The sequence below is a fragment of the Suncus etruscus genome, chromosome 18, assembly GCF_024139225.1.
Source record: "Suncus etruscus isolate mSunEtr1 chromosome 18, mSunEtr1.pri.cur, whole genome shotgun sequence".
In the NCBI taxonomy this organism is placed as follows: domain Eukaryota; kingdom Metazoa; phylum Chordata; class Mammalia; order Eulipotyphla; family Soricidae; genus Suncus; species Suncus etruscus.
The window spans coordinates 36,352,585-36,366,471 of record NC_064865.1 but is presented as its reverse complement, the minus strand read 5'-3'; the positions used below and the strand labels follow the sequence as shown (position 1 = coordinate 36,366,471).

Genomic DNA, 13,887 nt, shown 5'->3' with positions numbered 1-13,887 from the left:
ATCATTGGAGTCCCAAAGACCCAGGAAGAAAATCTCCAGGACAAATCAACAGTCAAGAACATCTTTAAAGAGAAACTACCAGAGATAATAAATACATGAAATCAAATCCTGCATGCCTGAAGAGTACCAACTAAAAAAGACCCCAGAAAAAACACCCCAAGACACATCCTAGTCACAATGACGAATCCCACAGATAGAGAAAGAATTCTGAAAGCAGCAAGATCGAAAAGAGAAATTAAATTCAAGGGAACATCCTTGAGATTTACTGCAGACCTGTCACCGGAAACACTCAAGGCCAGAAGGCAGTGGTGGGACATAGTGACAAAACTCAATGAAATAAATGCTTCACCTAGAATACTGCACCCAGCAAAAGTCACTTTCAGGTTTGAAGGAACAATACATGGTTTCACAGACAAACAACAGCTCAGAAACTTTATAGACATAAAACCATTCTTAAGAGAAAAACTGAACGGTTTACTTTAAGACAAGACTGACCGACAGACACACCAAACTTCGATATAAAGATGGCACTAACTCCCAGGACAATTCTTTCTCTCAATGTCAATGGACTAAATGCACCAATTAAGAGACACATAATGGATCAAAAAACTCAATCCAACCTTCTGCTGCCTACAAGAAACGCACCTTAATAATGAGAACAAACATAGACTCAAAATAAAAGGCTGGAGGAAAATCATCCAAGCAAACAACACCCATAAAAAAGCTAGAGTTGCCATACTAATATCAGATGATGCGAACTTTATACTAAGATGCGGTTCCCCAGAGGGGACCCCTATTTCGGGGGCCCTATCCTACACTGGCCAGCAGTGAGGAAACCTGTGGAGAGCCACACAACGTGATAAGGTTCGTGCTCTTCTGAGTACCTGTGGAGGCAAAAGTTAGTAATGACTCATGAGACCAAGAGAGGAATCAAGAGCAACTTTATTTCAGGCAGGATGTGATTATATACTTTTTAGCGATGGGGAAGCGGGGTAGGGCAAGGCATGGCTATCACCAATCATATTTCGCCAGATCAGTCTTTTGCACACAGCCCTCAGTAGAGCGGGTGAAGTTAGTGGGGCTGAGTGAAGAAACCACAAGTCACGGATGTCACGTACACATTTTCAGATAACAGTTACAGATTACCAGAGACCAACAGTTAAATTCTTAAGTAACCAACATGTTATTCTTTATGCTACTGATGTAAAAGGTTTTGTTACTGGTACTCATAAACCTGTATGACACTATTTCCTTTCTCATGGCCATGATTTCTTGATCACAGTGAGAACTGGCAAGAACTGTTTGTCCCTGACATATTTTTAGAGCTGCGTATATCCTGTTGGCCTGGCCTTTGCAGACTTTCTGGTTTCGATTCCCATATTTCACAATCCGGCAGGCATGGAGGCAAGCAGGCAATGCATAGCAACACTGGGGGAGTTCAACTCTCCCGGCTCCTCACACTAAGAAAAGTTGTAAGGGACAAAGACGGACATTTTGTATTAATCAAGGGATACATAGAGCAGGAAAAAAATCACTCTCCTAAACATATGCACCGAATGATGGGCCAGAAAAATAGTTAATAAAATTGTTGACAAATCTGAAAAATAATATCAATAACAACACAATAATGTGGGAGACCTCAACACAAAATTGTCAACACATGACAGGTCAACCCGACTGAAACCCAAAAAGAATATACTAGACCTAAAAAGAGAAATGGAAGAAAGAGGCCTAGTAGATATATACAGGACACTCCACCACAAGAAGCCTAGATACACATTCTTCTCTAATGTATATGGGACATTCTCCAGATAGAATATATGCTAGCACATAAAACATACCTCCATAAAATCCAGAGGATAGAAATTTTGCAGGCTACCTTTGCTAACCACAAGGCCCTGAAATTATATGTAAAACACAAAGGGACACAGAAGAAAAACTTTAAATACCTGGAAGTTAAACACCCTCATACTGAATAACTAGTGGGTCCAAGATGATATCAAACAGGAAATCAAAACCTTCCTAGAAACAAATGACAATGGAGACACAAACTATCAGAACCTATGGGACACAGCAAAAGCGGTACTGAGAGAATAATTTATAGCTTTGCAAACACACATCAGGAAAGAAGGGGCATCTCTGAATAGTATAAAGACGCAGCTCATAGAATTAGAAAGTACTCAACAAAAGGACCCAAAAATAGGGAGACAGAAGGAAATAACAAAGCTGAAAGCAGAAAAGCCCTCAGAAAAGCTTCTAGAAACAATAGACTCATATAGCAAGGTGACAGGCTACAAAATTAACACACAAAAATCAATGGCCTTTCTATACACCAATAGTAATAAGGAAGAAATGGACATTAAGAAAACAACCCCATACACAATAGTGCCACACAAACTCAAATATCTTGGAATCAACTTGACTAAAAATGTGAAGGACCTATACAAAGAAAACTATAAAAGTCTGTTCCAAGAAATAAGAGAGGACACGCGGAAATGGAAGCACATACCCTGCTCATGGATTGGTAGGATTAACATCACTAAAATGGCAATACTCCCCAAAGCATTACACAGATTTAATGCTATCCCTCTAAAGATACCCATGACATTCTTCAAAGGAGTGGATCAGGCACTTTTGAAATCCATTTGGAACAGTAAACACCCTAGAATAGCTAAAGCAATCATTGGGAAAAAGAATATGGAGGAATTACTTTCCCCAACTCTAAACTGTACTACAAAGCAATAGTTATCAAAACAGCATGGTGTTGGAATAAAGACAGGCCCTCAGATCAGTGGAATAGGCTTCAATACTCAGAGAATATTCCCCAGACATACAATCACCTAATTTTTGATAAAGGAGCAAGAAATCCTAAATGGAGCAAAGAAAGCCTCTTCAACAAGTGGTGTTGGCACAACTGGTTAGCCACTTGCAAAAACTTAAACTTAGACCCCTAGCTAATATGAAGGTTAAATCCAAATGGGTGAAAGACCTTGATATCAGAGATGAAACCATAAGATATATAGAACAACACATAGGTAAAACATTCCAGGACATTGAGACTAAAGGCATCTTCAAAGAGGAAACTGCACTCTCCAAGCAAGTGAAAGCAGAGATTAACAGATGGGAATATATTAAACTGAGAAGCTTCTGCACCTCAAAAGAAATAGCGCTCAGGATACAAGAGCCCCCCACTGAGTGGGAGAAGCTATTCACCCAATATCTATCAGACAAGGGGTTAATCTCCAAAATATACAAGTCACTGACAGAAATTTACAAGAAAAAATATCTAATCCCATCAAAAAATGGGGAGAAGAAATGGACAGACACTTTGACAAAGAAGAAATACAAATGGCCAAAGGACACATGAAAACATGTTCCACATCACTAAGGGAGATGCAAATCAAAACAACTATGAGCTACCACCCCACACCCCATAGATTGACATACATCACAAAGAATGAGAACAAGCAGTATTGTCGGGGATGTGGAAAGAAAGGAACTCTTATCCACTGCTGGTGGGAATGTCGTCTAGTTCAATCTTTATGAAAAGCAATATGGAGATTCCTCCAAAAACTGGAAATCGAGCTCCCATACGACCCAGTTATACCACTCCTAGGAATATACCCTAGGAGCACAAAAATGCAATACAAAAATCCCTTCCTTACACCTATATTCATTGCAGCACTATTTACCATAGCAAGACTCTGGAAACAGTCAAGATACCATTCAACAGATGAATGGCTAAAGAAACATGGCACATATACACAATGGAAAATTATGCATCTGTCAGGATAGATGAAGTCATGAAATTTTCCTATACATGGATGTACATGGAATCTATTATGCTGAGTGAGTAAGTCAGAGAGACCGAGAGAGAGAGAGAAAGAGAGAGAGAAAGAGAGAGAGAGAGAGATGGAGAATGGTCTCACTCTTCTATGGGTTTTAAGAAAATTGAAAGACCTTCTTGCAATAAAACTTTCAGACACAAAAGAGAAAAGAAGCTGGAAGTTACAGCTCACCTCATGAAGCTCACCAGAAACAGAGATGAATTCAGTTAGAAAAATAACTATGTTCTGAACTATCCTAATAATGAGAATGTACGAGGGAATTAGAAAGCCTGTCTAGAGTACAGGCAGGGGTTGGGTGGGGAGGAGGGAGATTTGGGACATTGGTGATGGGAATGTTGTACTGGTGATGAGTGGTGTTCTTTACATGATTGAAACCCAAACACAATCATGTATGTAATAAAGTTGTTTAAATAAAAAAATAAATAAAACTTAAAAATAAAATAAAATAAGAAAATTATATATAATAGAAGCAATAAATAAAAATATGTTTTTAAAAAGCATTAAAGGAAAATGTTGTTTACAAGGCTAACTTAGATTTTGGAAGAACCAGACTAAGGGATATTAGTATACAGGTATTAAATATGTAAAAGAAATATAGGTTTCCTCTTTGAGTCTTTTGAGATATTCTTTTTTTATTTATTTTTATTTTTGATCAATTTGTATTACATATTTTTCATAGTAATATTTTAGGTACATAATAACATTGAATCAGGGGAATTCCTACCACCAAAGTTGTCCTCTCCACCCCCCCATTCCCAGCATGCCTCCGATACCCCCTCCTTTACCCCCTGGGCTGCTAGTATAAGTGATACCCTCTGTATCTAGCTTGTTGTAGATTGTGTATCTATTCTGTTGTCGTTGGCTTTGGGTTTAGTGATTAAGTCTGATCATTTTTATTACTATTTAATGATCATACAGTTATTTGGACTTGGTACCCTCTGTTATTTACCTCTCCATTTGAGGGCAGAGTGAGATGGTTCCAGTTATGTGGTTCTGTTTGAAAAAAAAAAAGAAAGAAGAAAAATGCAAAAAAGAAAGAAAGAAAGAAAGAAAGAAAGAAAGAAAGAAAGAAAGAAAGAAAGAAAGAAAGAAGGAAGGAAGGAAGGAAGGAAGGAAGGAAGGAAGGAAGGAAGGAAGGAAGGAAGGAAGGAAGGAAGGAAGGAAGGAAGGAAGGAAGGAAGGAAGGAAGGAAGGAAGGAAGGAAGGAAGGAAGGAAGGAAGGAAGGAAGAAAAATAGAATGAGGTAAAAAATACCACAGGCAAAAGTGGGCAGATTCCTTCTCAAGGATGTAAACATCCGTTTTGAGAGAAGAAAGGGGAAAAGGATGAGGATCACCACATCAATACAAAAAGAAAAATTGAACAAGAAATCTAGTGAGCACTACAGCAATAGACACATGCACCACACAATAATCACGCTTCTGAAAAATAAAGTCAAAAGGGAGCACAAAAGAAAGAAAAGAACAATAACAAAACCAAGACAAGAAAAGCAAGACAAGAAAAAGAAACCAGCACAAATTTTAGGTATTTTTTTTCTCCTACTGAGTAGGCACAGTAAATAATGGGGAAAATAGCCCTAACCGGCCTGACCCGACCACCCCTTAGCATGGCGGTGCTGCTCCCCGCCTTTGTGCAGGCTGCCCGCAAGGCCATGGCCGCGGTGTTTTTCCTCCTCGGACTGGGAGACACAGGGCATGGCTGGGCAGAAGCCTTTGCAAGCATCCGACGTGCCCACATCAAATATATCTGCCCACATGCGACAGTCATGCCTGTAACACTGAATATGAAAATGGTTATGCCTTCTTGGTTTGATATTATTAGACTTTCACCTGATTCACAAGAGTATGAACCTGGAATTAAACAGGCAGCAGAAAATGTGAAAGCTCTGATCGACCAAGAGGTGAAGAATGGCATTCCTCCTCACAGGATTGTTTTGGGAGGGTTTTCTCAGGGAGGAGCATTATCTCTTTACAGGCCCTGACCACACAGCAGAAGCTGGCAGGAGTCACAGCCCTCAGCTGCTGGCTGCCATTGCAGTCTTCGTTTCCAGAGGGCCCTATCAGTGGTGCCAATAGAGATATTTCTATTCTCCAATGCCATGGAGATAGTGACCCTTTGGTTCCCCTAAAGTTTGGTGCTCTGACGGTGGAAAAGCTAAAACAGTTGGTAAATCCAGCCAATGTGATCTTCAAAACTTACGAAGGCATGATGCATAGTTTGTGTCCTCAGGAAATGATAGATATCAAACAGTTCATCGTTAAACTCCTACCTCCTGTGGACTAATTTCACGCAGAGGCCTTGTGGATGTGCACCAGCGGAGTCAAAGACTCCACACCTGTCCTGTAGCCCATCCCGAAACTTGTCACGTTTGCAGTGTTAAAAATGTTTCACAAATACACATGAATGGTAGAGATACAACCATATCTCTTTGTGGGAAATGTGTGACCTTCTGAGTCAAAATACCTGTTCAAAGGTAGGTATTCACATACTCTCCCCCTGAATTTACTAGTGTTATAAAAGCAGCAGCTAGCTTCTTTTTTCCAGCTGTTATTCAGCAATGTAATAGAGTGTAATCCAGATTTTTGTATTAGGTTGTTTTTTTTTGGGGGGGGGGTTGAGGGGGGCCACACCCGGTAACACTCAGGGGTTACTCCTGGCTATGTGCTCAGAAGTTGCTCCTGGCTTGGGGGACCATATGGGACACCGAGGGATCGAACCGCGGTCCATCCAAGGCTAGTGCAGGCACCATACCTTTAGCGCCACCGCCCGGCCCGTATTAGGTTGTTTTTCAAGGATGAGCCATATAAGAACTTGTTTCAGTCTAAAAGAGTAGTTGTGATCAGAACAATTTAGACTTGCTGTGACATACTCAAGAGATTTAACCCCAAATCACTTTGTCACTATGCAGTTTCTGTATTTTACTATATGTCACCATGAACACCTAGTGATTGTGACTCATAATGAGGATGAGGTGAGGTCATCTATCCTGGTGTTACTTTTCCTGACAGGACAGTCTTCTCAGTGTCAATCAAGAGGAGCAATGCTCTCTGCATTTAATGGATCAGATGTTTGGGGACCATTCATTTGTTCCTCCAAATATCATTTCTCTTTGCTCTTTCTTTTGTTCTATAGAAAGTTATTCCTTTTGTTTCTTGCCAGTTAAAACAGAGAAAATATTGTCACCTTGCCATAGATAACCTGCTGGAGATATATACGACAAGTTGATATTTGCAGTTAAAAACCTGCTGGTATTTAAGATGTATTTGTACTTAGAAAAAAAAAAAAAAACAGACGTCAAACCTCCTACACTAAGCTGTCCAGAGTTAGATGTAGAGCAAGTTTTAGAGTAGAATTTCCATTCCAGTAACAGCTGTGGTTTTGCTTTTCTGTCAAGTGAAGGAATAATTTGGTTTTAATCAAGCCTGTTCTGGAGTATTTAAAAACATCTTAAAACTTGGAACTGGAGTGATAGCGCAGCATTAGGGCATTTGCCTTGCATGTAGCCGCCCTAGGATGAACCTGGGTTTGATCCTGGCATCCCATATGGTCCCCTGAGCCTGTCAGAAGTAACCCCTGAGCACCATCTCGTGTGCCCCCCCCCCCAAAAAATCAAAAACAAAAATCTTACAAACTTATAATTTCTAGGGACTGGAGCCACGCGCAGCACGTGATGACCCAGGATGGACCTGGGTTTGATCCCTGGCATCCCATATGGTCCCCCAAGCCAGGAGTAACCCCTGAGTATCACCAGGTGATATCGTTTCTAAAATTTGCTTTCCTTATAGTGGAGCTCTAGCATACTTACTACATATATATGTTTGAAACCAATAATACAAAATAAAGTCTTAGGAAAATTTGCTTTGGGCACAGAAATGATAGCACAGTGGAATGGAAGTACAGCCACAATTATTTTATGTTGAAGTTATTTTTTTCTTGACCCCTCCATGTTGAAGTTATTTTTAATGGACTCCTATTCACCCAGGTTCTATACTTAACATTCCACATGTTCCCCCAAGCCCACCAGGAGAAGCCCCTGATAGCTGCAAGTATGTTTCCCAAACTAGCAAACAAAAACCAACAAAATTTGCTTTCCTTGTATCTGAAATGGGCTATTTGAAGTTTTGGAAGTGTTTTGTTTTGAGTACTGGCAGTACCGAGGGGATGTTGCTGGCCAGTGCTCGGGCCCATATAATGCCGAGGACTGAATCCAGGTCCCTTGCACACAAAGCCAACACATCAGCCCTTTGAGCTCTTTTACTAGCCTATGAAGTATACACTTTAGCTGTGACTTACTATTTTTTGTGAAAACATAAATACTGTAAATATTCAGTGTTTTAAAAAGTCGGAAGATTTCTGGTCACTGGTAAGATTACTTTAAAGAAAATCTATGGGTATAAAGGTTCATCAAGCTCAGTATATATGACATAATTGCTATACAATTAATATGTTATAGAAATATATGGATGCTATTTCTGAACTGCGAATTTTTCTGCTGTATTCCAACCAACTAAAATAAATATTAGGGATGCATGTTTAAATGGATGCTAAGTGATCCTGGAAATAATGTAATAGTGAACTGCATAGAATTATATAAATTAAGCCATATGTTTTATCTGAATTTCAGATTTTAAACAATCATTTTCTGAGTCATTTTGCTTTTATTTAGGAGATTAGGAACTTGTTTCTGTTCAACAAATCAGCAAGATCTAATTTATGGCAAGAACTATTCCGTTGAAATGTGCTATAGTGTAGAAAAAGCCTTTTCATAGTTTCTATCAATGTGAAATAAATCAATGTGAAAAAAAATAATGGGGAAATTAGAAAGGGAATTCCCTTGTCCTAAGTGATACAGGGTTTCTCCACCCTTTGAGCATGTTGTCATGGGATTAACTACAGACTCCATGTGTGTTCATTGACTCTCCTCTAGATCCTTCTGTCGTGTATGGGAGACATCTGCTCTGTCATGAATGATAAAATCAGACCACTGTATCTAGAGTTCTTGGTATCTACACAGGTTAAGGAATGGAGTTTATGAAGAAGTCTTTTTTTATTTTTTTTTTTACAGCTCTAGAAGTTCAGCTCCTTCATTGTCATTTTAATCTGTGTTCCGTGGTTGGTGGTTTTGGTCTGAACCTAAGATGGAGCATGGAATGGCATCTTTTCTTATGCTTCTAGGAGACCTGTTCAGTTGCAGTTGTCTCAGTCATATCTCTGAAATTAGAAATCTTGGTTGTTGTACAGACCGTAGGTTGAACTCTGGACTAGAGCTTCTTTATTGAACCCAGGATACGTTCTGCCCATTCATGGTTGTCACAGTCAGTCATCTGTAGATATCAAACTTGGCTTTCGTGCAGATCATAAAATGACAAGTCATCTGATTTTGTCTTATCGTTAGATGGTGAGGTAAGGACAACCTGCTCTTAGGTCCTGATGTTGCCATTATCTCAGTGTTAGGATATTATATCAGAACTGGATCATGATGGCGTTGGAGCAGTATTAAGGATGTGTCAGAAGGGGTTTGGTTCCTGGAGCTGTTGTGGAGAGCTGTGTCGTTTCTATGTCTGGAATCCAGGAATCAAGGTTAGACAGTCGTTGTATAATCTCCTAGAGTCTAAGTTGAGTCCACATGACACGTGCTTAAGATAGGAGGTGCCCCTGTATTTTTTTTTTTTTTTTTTGCGTGGGAAGGCTCCCAGTTTATTGGGTTTCTTCCGGGTTCGAATCCGTGTGCACAGCACACACATCGCACTGTGGGGGTGTCGGCACCAGTTACCAAGCAACAGTGGGGGCCAATGTTGGGGCATTGCAAACACCCCAACCCCCCCTCCCCCGCCGCCAGAACCATTCCAAAGTCCAGTTCTGCACCTTCAGGCCTATCCACTTCCCACAGACACAGTGCTGCCGGCGGCCAAAGATGGGGGACATAATATGGTGCTAAGGAGGGAGCCCCCAAACCCCTCACAGTTTCTTCACCAATGCACACAATTCCCTCAGCCTGCCTTCTCCCCCAGACCTCAGTTTTCTGTCCTGCAGCTCTCGAACACTGCTTTGGGTTTTAAATATCAGTATTTTAGGGCCAAAGCCCAATGATTGGGGCGTCTGGTCCCATCCAAAAGAGAGTTTTGCAAGTTTTTCTTTTTCTTTTTCTTTTTTCTTTCTTTCTTTCTTCTTTCTTTCTTTCTTTCTTTCTTTCTTTCTTTCTTTCTTTCTTTCTTTCTTTCTTTCTTTCTTTCTTTCTTTCTTTCTTTCTTTCTTTCTTTTTCTTTCTTCCTCTTTCTCTTTCTCTTTCTTTCTTTCTCTATTTCTTTTTCTTTCTTTTTTCTTTCCTTCTTTCTTTCTTCCTTTCTTCTCTTTCTTTCTTCCTTTCTTCTTTTTTCTCTTTCTTTCTTTCTTTCTTTCTTTCTTTCTTTTTCTTTCTTTCTCTCTTTCTTTCTTTCTTTCTTTTTCTTTCTTTCTTTCTTTCTTCCTTTCTTCTTTCTTTTTTCTCTTTCTTTCTTCTTTCTTTCTTCTTTATTTCTTTCTTTTTCTTTCTTTCTTTCTTTCTTTCTTTCTTTCTTTCTTTCTTTCTTTCTTTCTTTCTTTCTTTCTTTCTTTCTTTCTTTCTCTCTCTTTCTCTTTCTTTCTTTCTTTCTTTCTTTCTTTCTTTCTTTCTTTCTTTCTTTCTTTCTTTCTTTCTTTCTTTCTTTCTCTCTCTTTCTCTTTCTTTCTTTCTCTCTCTTTATCTTTCTTTCTCTTTCTTTCTTTCTTTCTTTCTTTCTTTCTTTCTTTCTTTCTTTCTTTCTTTCTTTCTTTCTTTCTTTCTTTCTTTCTTTCTTTCTTTCTTTCTTTCTTTCTTTCTTTCTTTCTTCCTTCCTTCCTTCCTTCCTTCCTTCCTTCCTTCCTTCCTTCCTTCCCTCCCTCCCTCCCTCCCTCCCTCCCTCCCTCCCTCCCTCCCTCTCTCTCTCTCTCTCTCTCTCTCTCTCTCTCTCTCTCTCTCCATCACCTCATGGCCCTTTTTTTATAAAACAGCCTCTTCCATCTTTGCATCCGTGGCCGGCCAGCCGAGGTTCCATTGGTCAAATATCTCGAGCAAATTCTAAGATTACCGGCGGATCGTACAATGCAGGCGTTAACAGCTGCCTGCAAATTTTTTACCCATGATTATCCTTACTAAAAGTAAATCGAGGGGGTAAAGATAGCTCGGAGGCAAGGGCCGTAAGTCAGAGGCGAAGAAGAGAGGGCAGGCCCCTCAGTATGTGTCAAAAGCCTGCCCAAAAATAGCTGCGTCTCTGGGCGTCTTAGAACCGTGCCACAAATTGTGAGGTAGATAGATAGATAAGAATTATTCTGGGCTGTAAGTGTGTGCTATTGTTATTATTTTTACAATTAACAAGGACATTTCACCAACCAAGAATCCTTAGGGCGAAGCTTCCCAAACACCAGAGCAGGCATTTTATAAAAACATCCACCCACCCATCCATCTGTCCGTCCGTCCATCCATCCATCCATCCATCCATCCATCCATCCATCCATCCATCCATCCATCCATCCATCCATCCATCCGTCTGTCCGTCCATCGAGCCATCCATCTACCCACCTTCCCATGACATCTCTAAGGTCGACTGCAACTTGCATTTCCTACTGAAAGCTGCAAGGAAGCCCCACTTGTCCATTCTTGGCTGCTCCCCTTTCACCACCCATTTACGGCCCCCCAAAAGGAAAACAGAACTTGGCCATGTTGTTTCAGGGGTCTCCCCCCACCTCCACCCACGCTGGTGGATGGAGGAAAACTGACTGCAGTGAAGTTCAAAGGTCAGTCTCGGCTGATCTAAAAATGGAGGCTGGGTGGCAAAAATGACAGGAGGCACGTTGGTCCCGAAAGTAAACCGATATGTCCGATATGTCCCGATTAAGAGCAACAGGACAGAGGGAGCAGCGGGCGCTGGAGGAACGGGGAGGCCTCGAACTTGCTCTGCCAGCTTCCAGAGTCCCAGGGGAAGAATTCTGCAGATTGGGGGTTCTGGGGGGGGGACACACCACACAGGGCAGGTCTGGGGGTCCGAGGCTCCCCCACTTTGGAAATGCTGCCAAGACCCAACTTGTGTGACAGAGAAAAATTCTGTCATGGTCCATTCCAGTGGGGGTGGGGTGGGTGAAAGCATGATTTGGGGGTGGTGGCTGGCTTTGGTGTGTGTCCTTTTCTTGGGGGGAATACAAAACACACCCACAGAACCATAAATAACTTGGTGGCAATATATACACATTTAAATAATTAACTTAACTATCTTACAGCTACTCTGAGAATGATGATGATCACCAGACAGTCCATCCGGGCAAGTGGAGCTGGCAGCCCTCTGAGGGTGTGGGGAGGAGGTGCCCCTGTATTGTAAAAAAAACGTTAGTTCTTATACCTAGTAGATAAGAGCTTATTTTTCTACGTTAAATTTCCCCTATTTAGTATGCCTTTGCAGGAAGAAATGGTGCTACATTTTATCGCTGGTGCACTTGGGGATGGAAAGAGAAGATGGCAGGAATAAGACAAAAATAAAAATAAATAAAAAATAAGGATATATAAACTCACACTCATATATATAAAGAAAATGTAATTTTTAAATGAATTAATAAAAGTTAGTTTAAGGGACAAAATGATGCAGGAGTCTACCTTCCATTTGGGGGTTAGCAAGTTATGAGATAGTATTATATGGGTCTTAAGCTAATGATGGGAGCATAGGGTTCCTCTTTGTCTTTTGAGCATATCTTGTGGGGTGTGGGGTCCAGGGTGAATTTTCATCCCACACCCTGGTCTTCTTGAGATTGAGAAGAGATTTGCAGCAGAGAGGTCTTGGGTAGAGTTCTTGCAGTGGGGATTCTTTTGTATCTGAGTCTGATATCGAACAACAGTCCACAAGAGAGGTGAGAAGGTAGGCCATACAGCATGTGTCATCAGGGGTGTTGCTTGTAGTTTCTTGCCCGGGATGAGGTGTGGGTCTAGGTGGGTGTCCCTTCGCTTGGGTGCTGGGGAATGGCTTATTGAGTAGGAGGTTGGTCTTGATACCTAATGGGTTAAGAACTGAGGGTAAAGAACTTTAATAAAATGGGAACTCAGGTTTGGATTGGGGAGTGAATGGGTAGTCGGATTTCTGAAAGGGGGAAAGGGGTAGTTTATAGGAGGGGTTATATACACTATAGGCATGAGTTATTGCATTTTAGGTTTGAATCTCATGGAGGAGTCCTATTTCTGTGTGCTCATAAGCACATACAAACATACAATAATTAGTTTATGTATAGCTTAATAAAAAGAGCCAGGAAGAACAAGAAATAGGAGAACCGAGAAATGGGTGATTATAGTACAAATAAGGTAAATAAACTAATAGATCAACTAAGAGAGATTGGGCTGTGTGTCAAAGTTGGGAGGTTTTCTCAATTTCTAGGTATTTCATTAGTGATGGGGTTGGGCTTCCCTGGATGAGGGTTTCAGGATAAGGTGATGACTGGAGCAATTTTGGATACACATAGGTTTCGTGTCTCGAGTATTAACCAATGCGTGGTTTTATATATATATATATATATATATATATATATATATATATATATATATATATATATATATATATATATATATATATATATTTGTGGTTGTCATTTGTAATATTGTCTTTAGCACCTTATATATCGAATTCCCTTTCCCAAAGGAAAAGTAACAGTATGATTTTTTATTTGACATGGATAGAATTGATGTTAATGAGGAGGAAAAGGTAGAGGAAAAAAAGGGGAGAAAAAATTAGTGAGAAGAGAGAAGGAGAGAGAGAAAGAAAATGTTGGTTTGCATAACCATGTTCGATGTTGTAGGTCCTATACTGTAAGTCTTTGGGTCACTGGTGCCTGCTTCAGTGGTCTGACTGGTCGCATGCTTCAGGTCCTAGTAGAGGGAATAATCTAGAGATAAAGGATGTATTAAATTGTTTTCTCCAGACATTTTCAAAATGCAGACTGGGTATAATCTCTAGTGTGATTGGGCGCCGAGGTGTCAACTTAGGTTATCCATCCTTTGTATTCGAGG

General features: G+C 40.4%; 1 protein-coding gene across 1 annotated transcript; it reads left to right on the top strand.

Moving 5' to 3' along the window:
- The first annotated feature begins 5,428 nt into the window (after positions 1–5,428).
- LOC125995702 (acyl-protein thioesterase 1-like) lies at positions 5,429–6,236 on the top strand. Its single transcript, XM_049764715.1, is given in 2 exon segments — positions 5,429–5,818; positions 5,821–6,236. Coding segments are annotated over 2 exon segments (675 nt in total). The 5' UTR covers positions 5,429–5,454; the 3' UTR covers positions 6,132–6,236.
- The last annotated feature ends 7,651 nt before the right edge of the window (positions 6,237–13,887 follow it).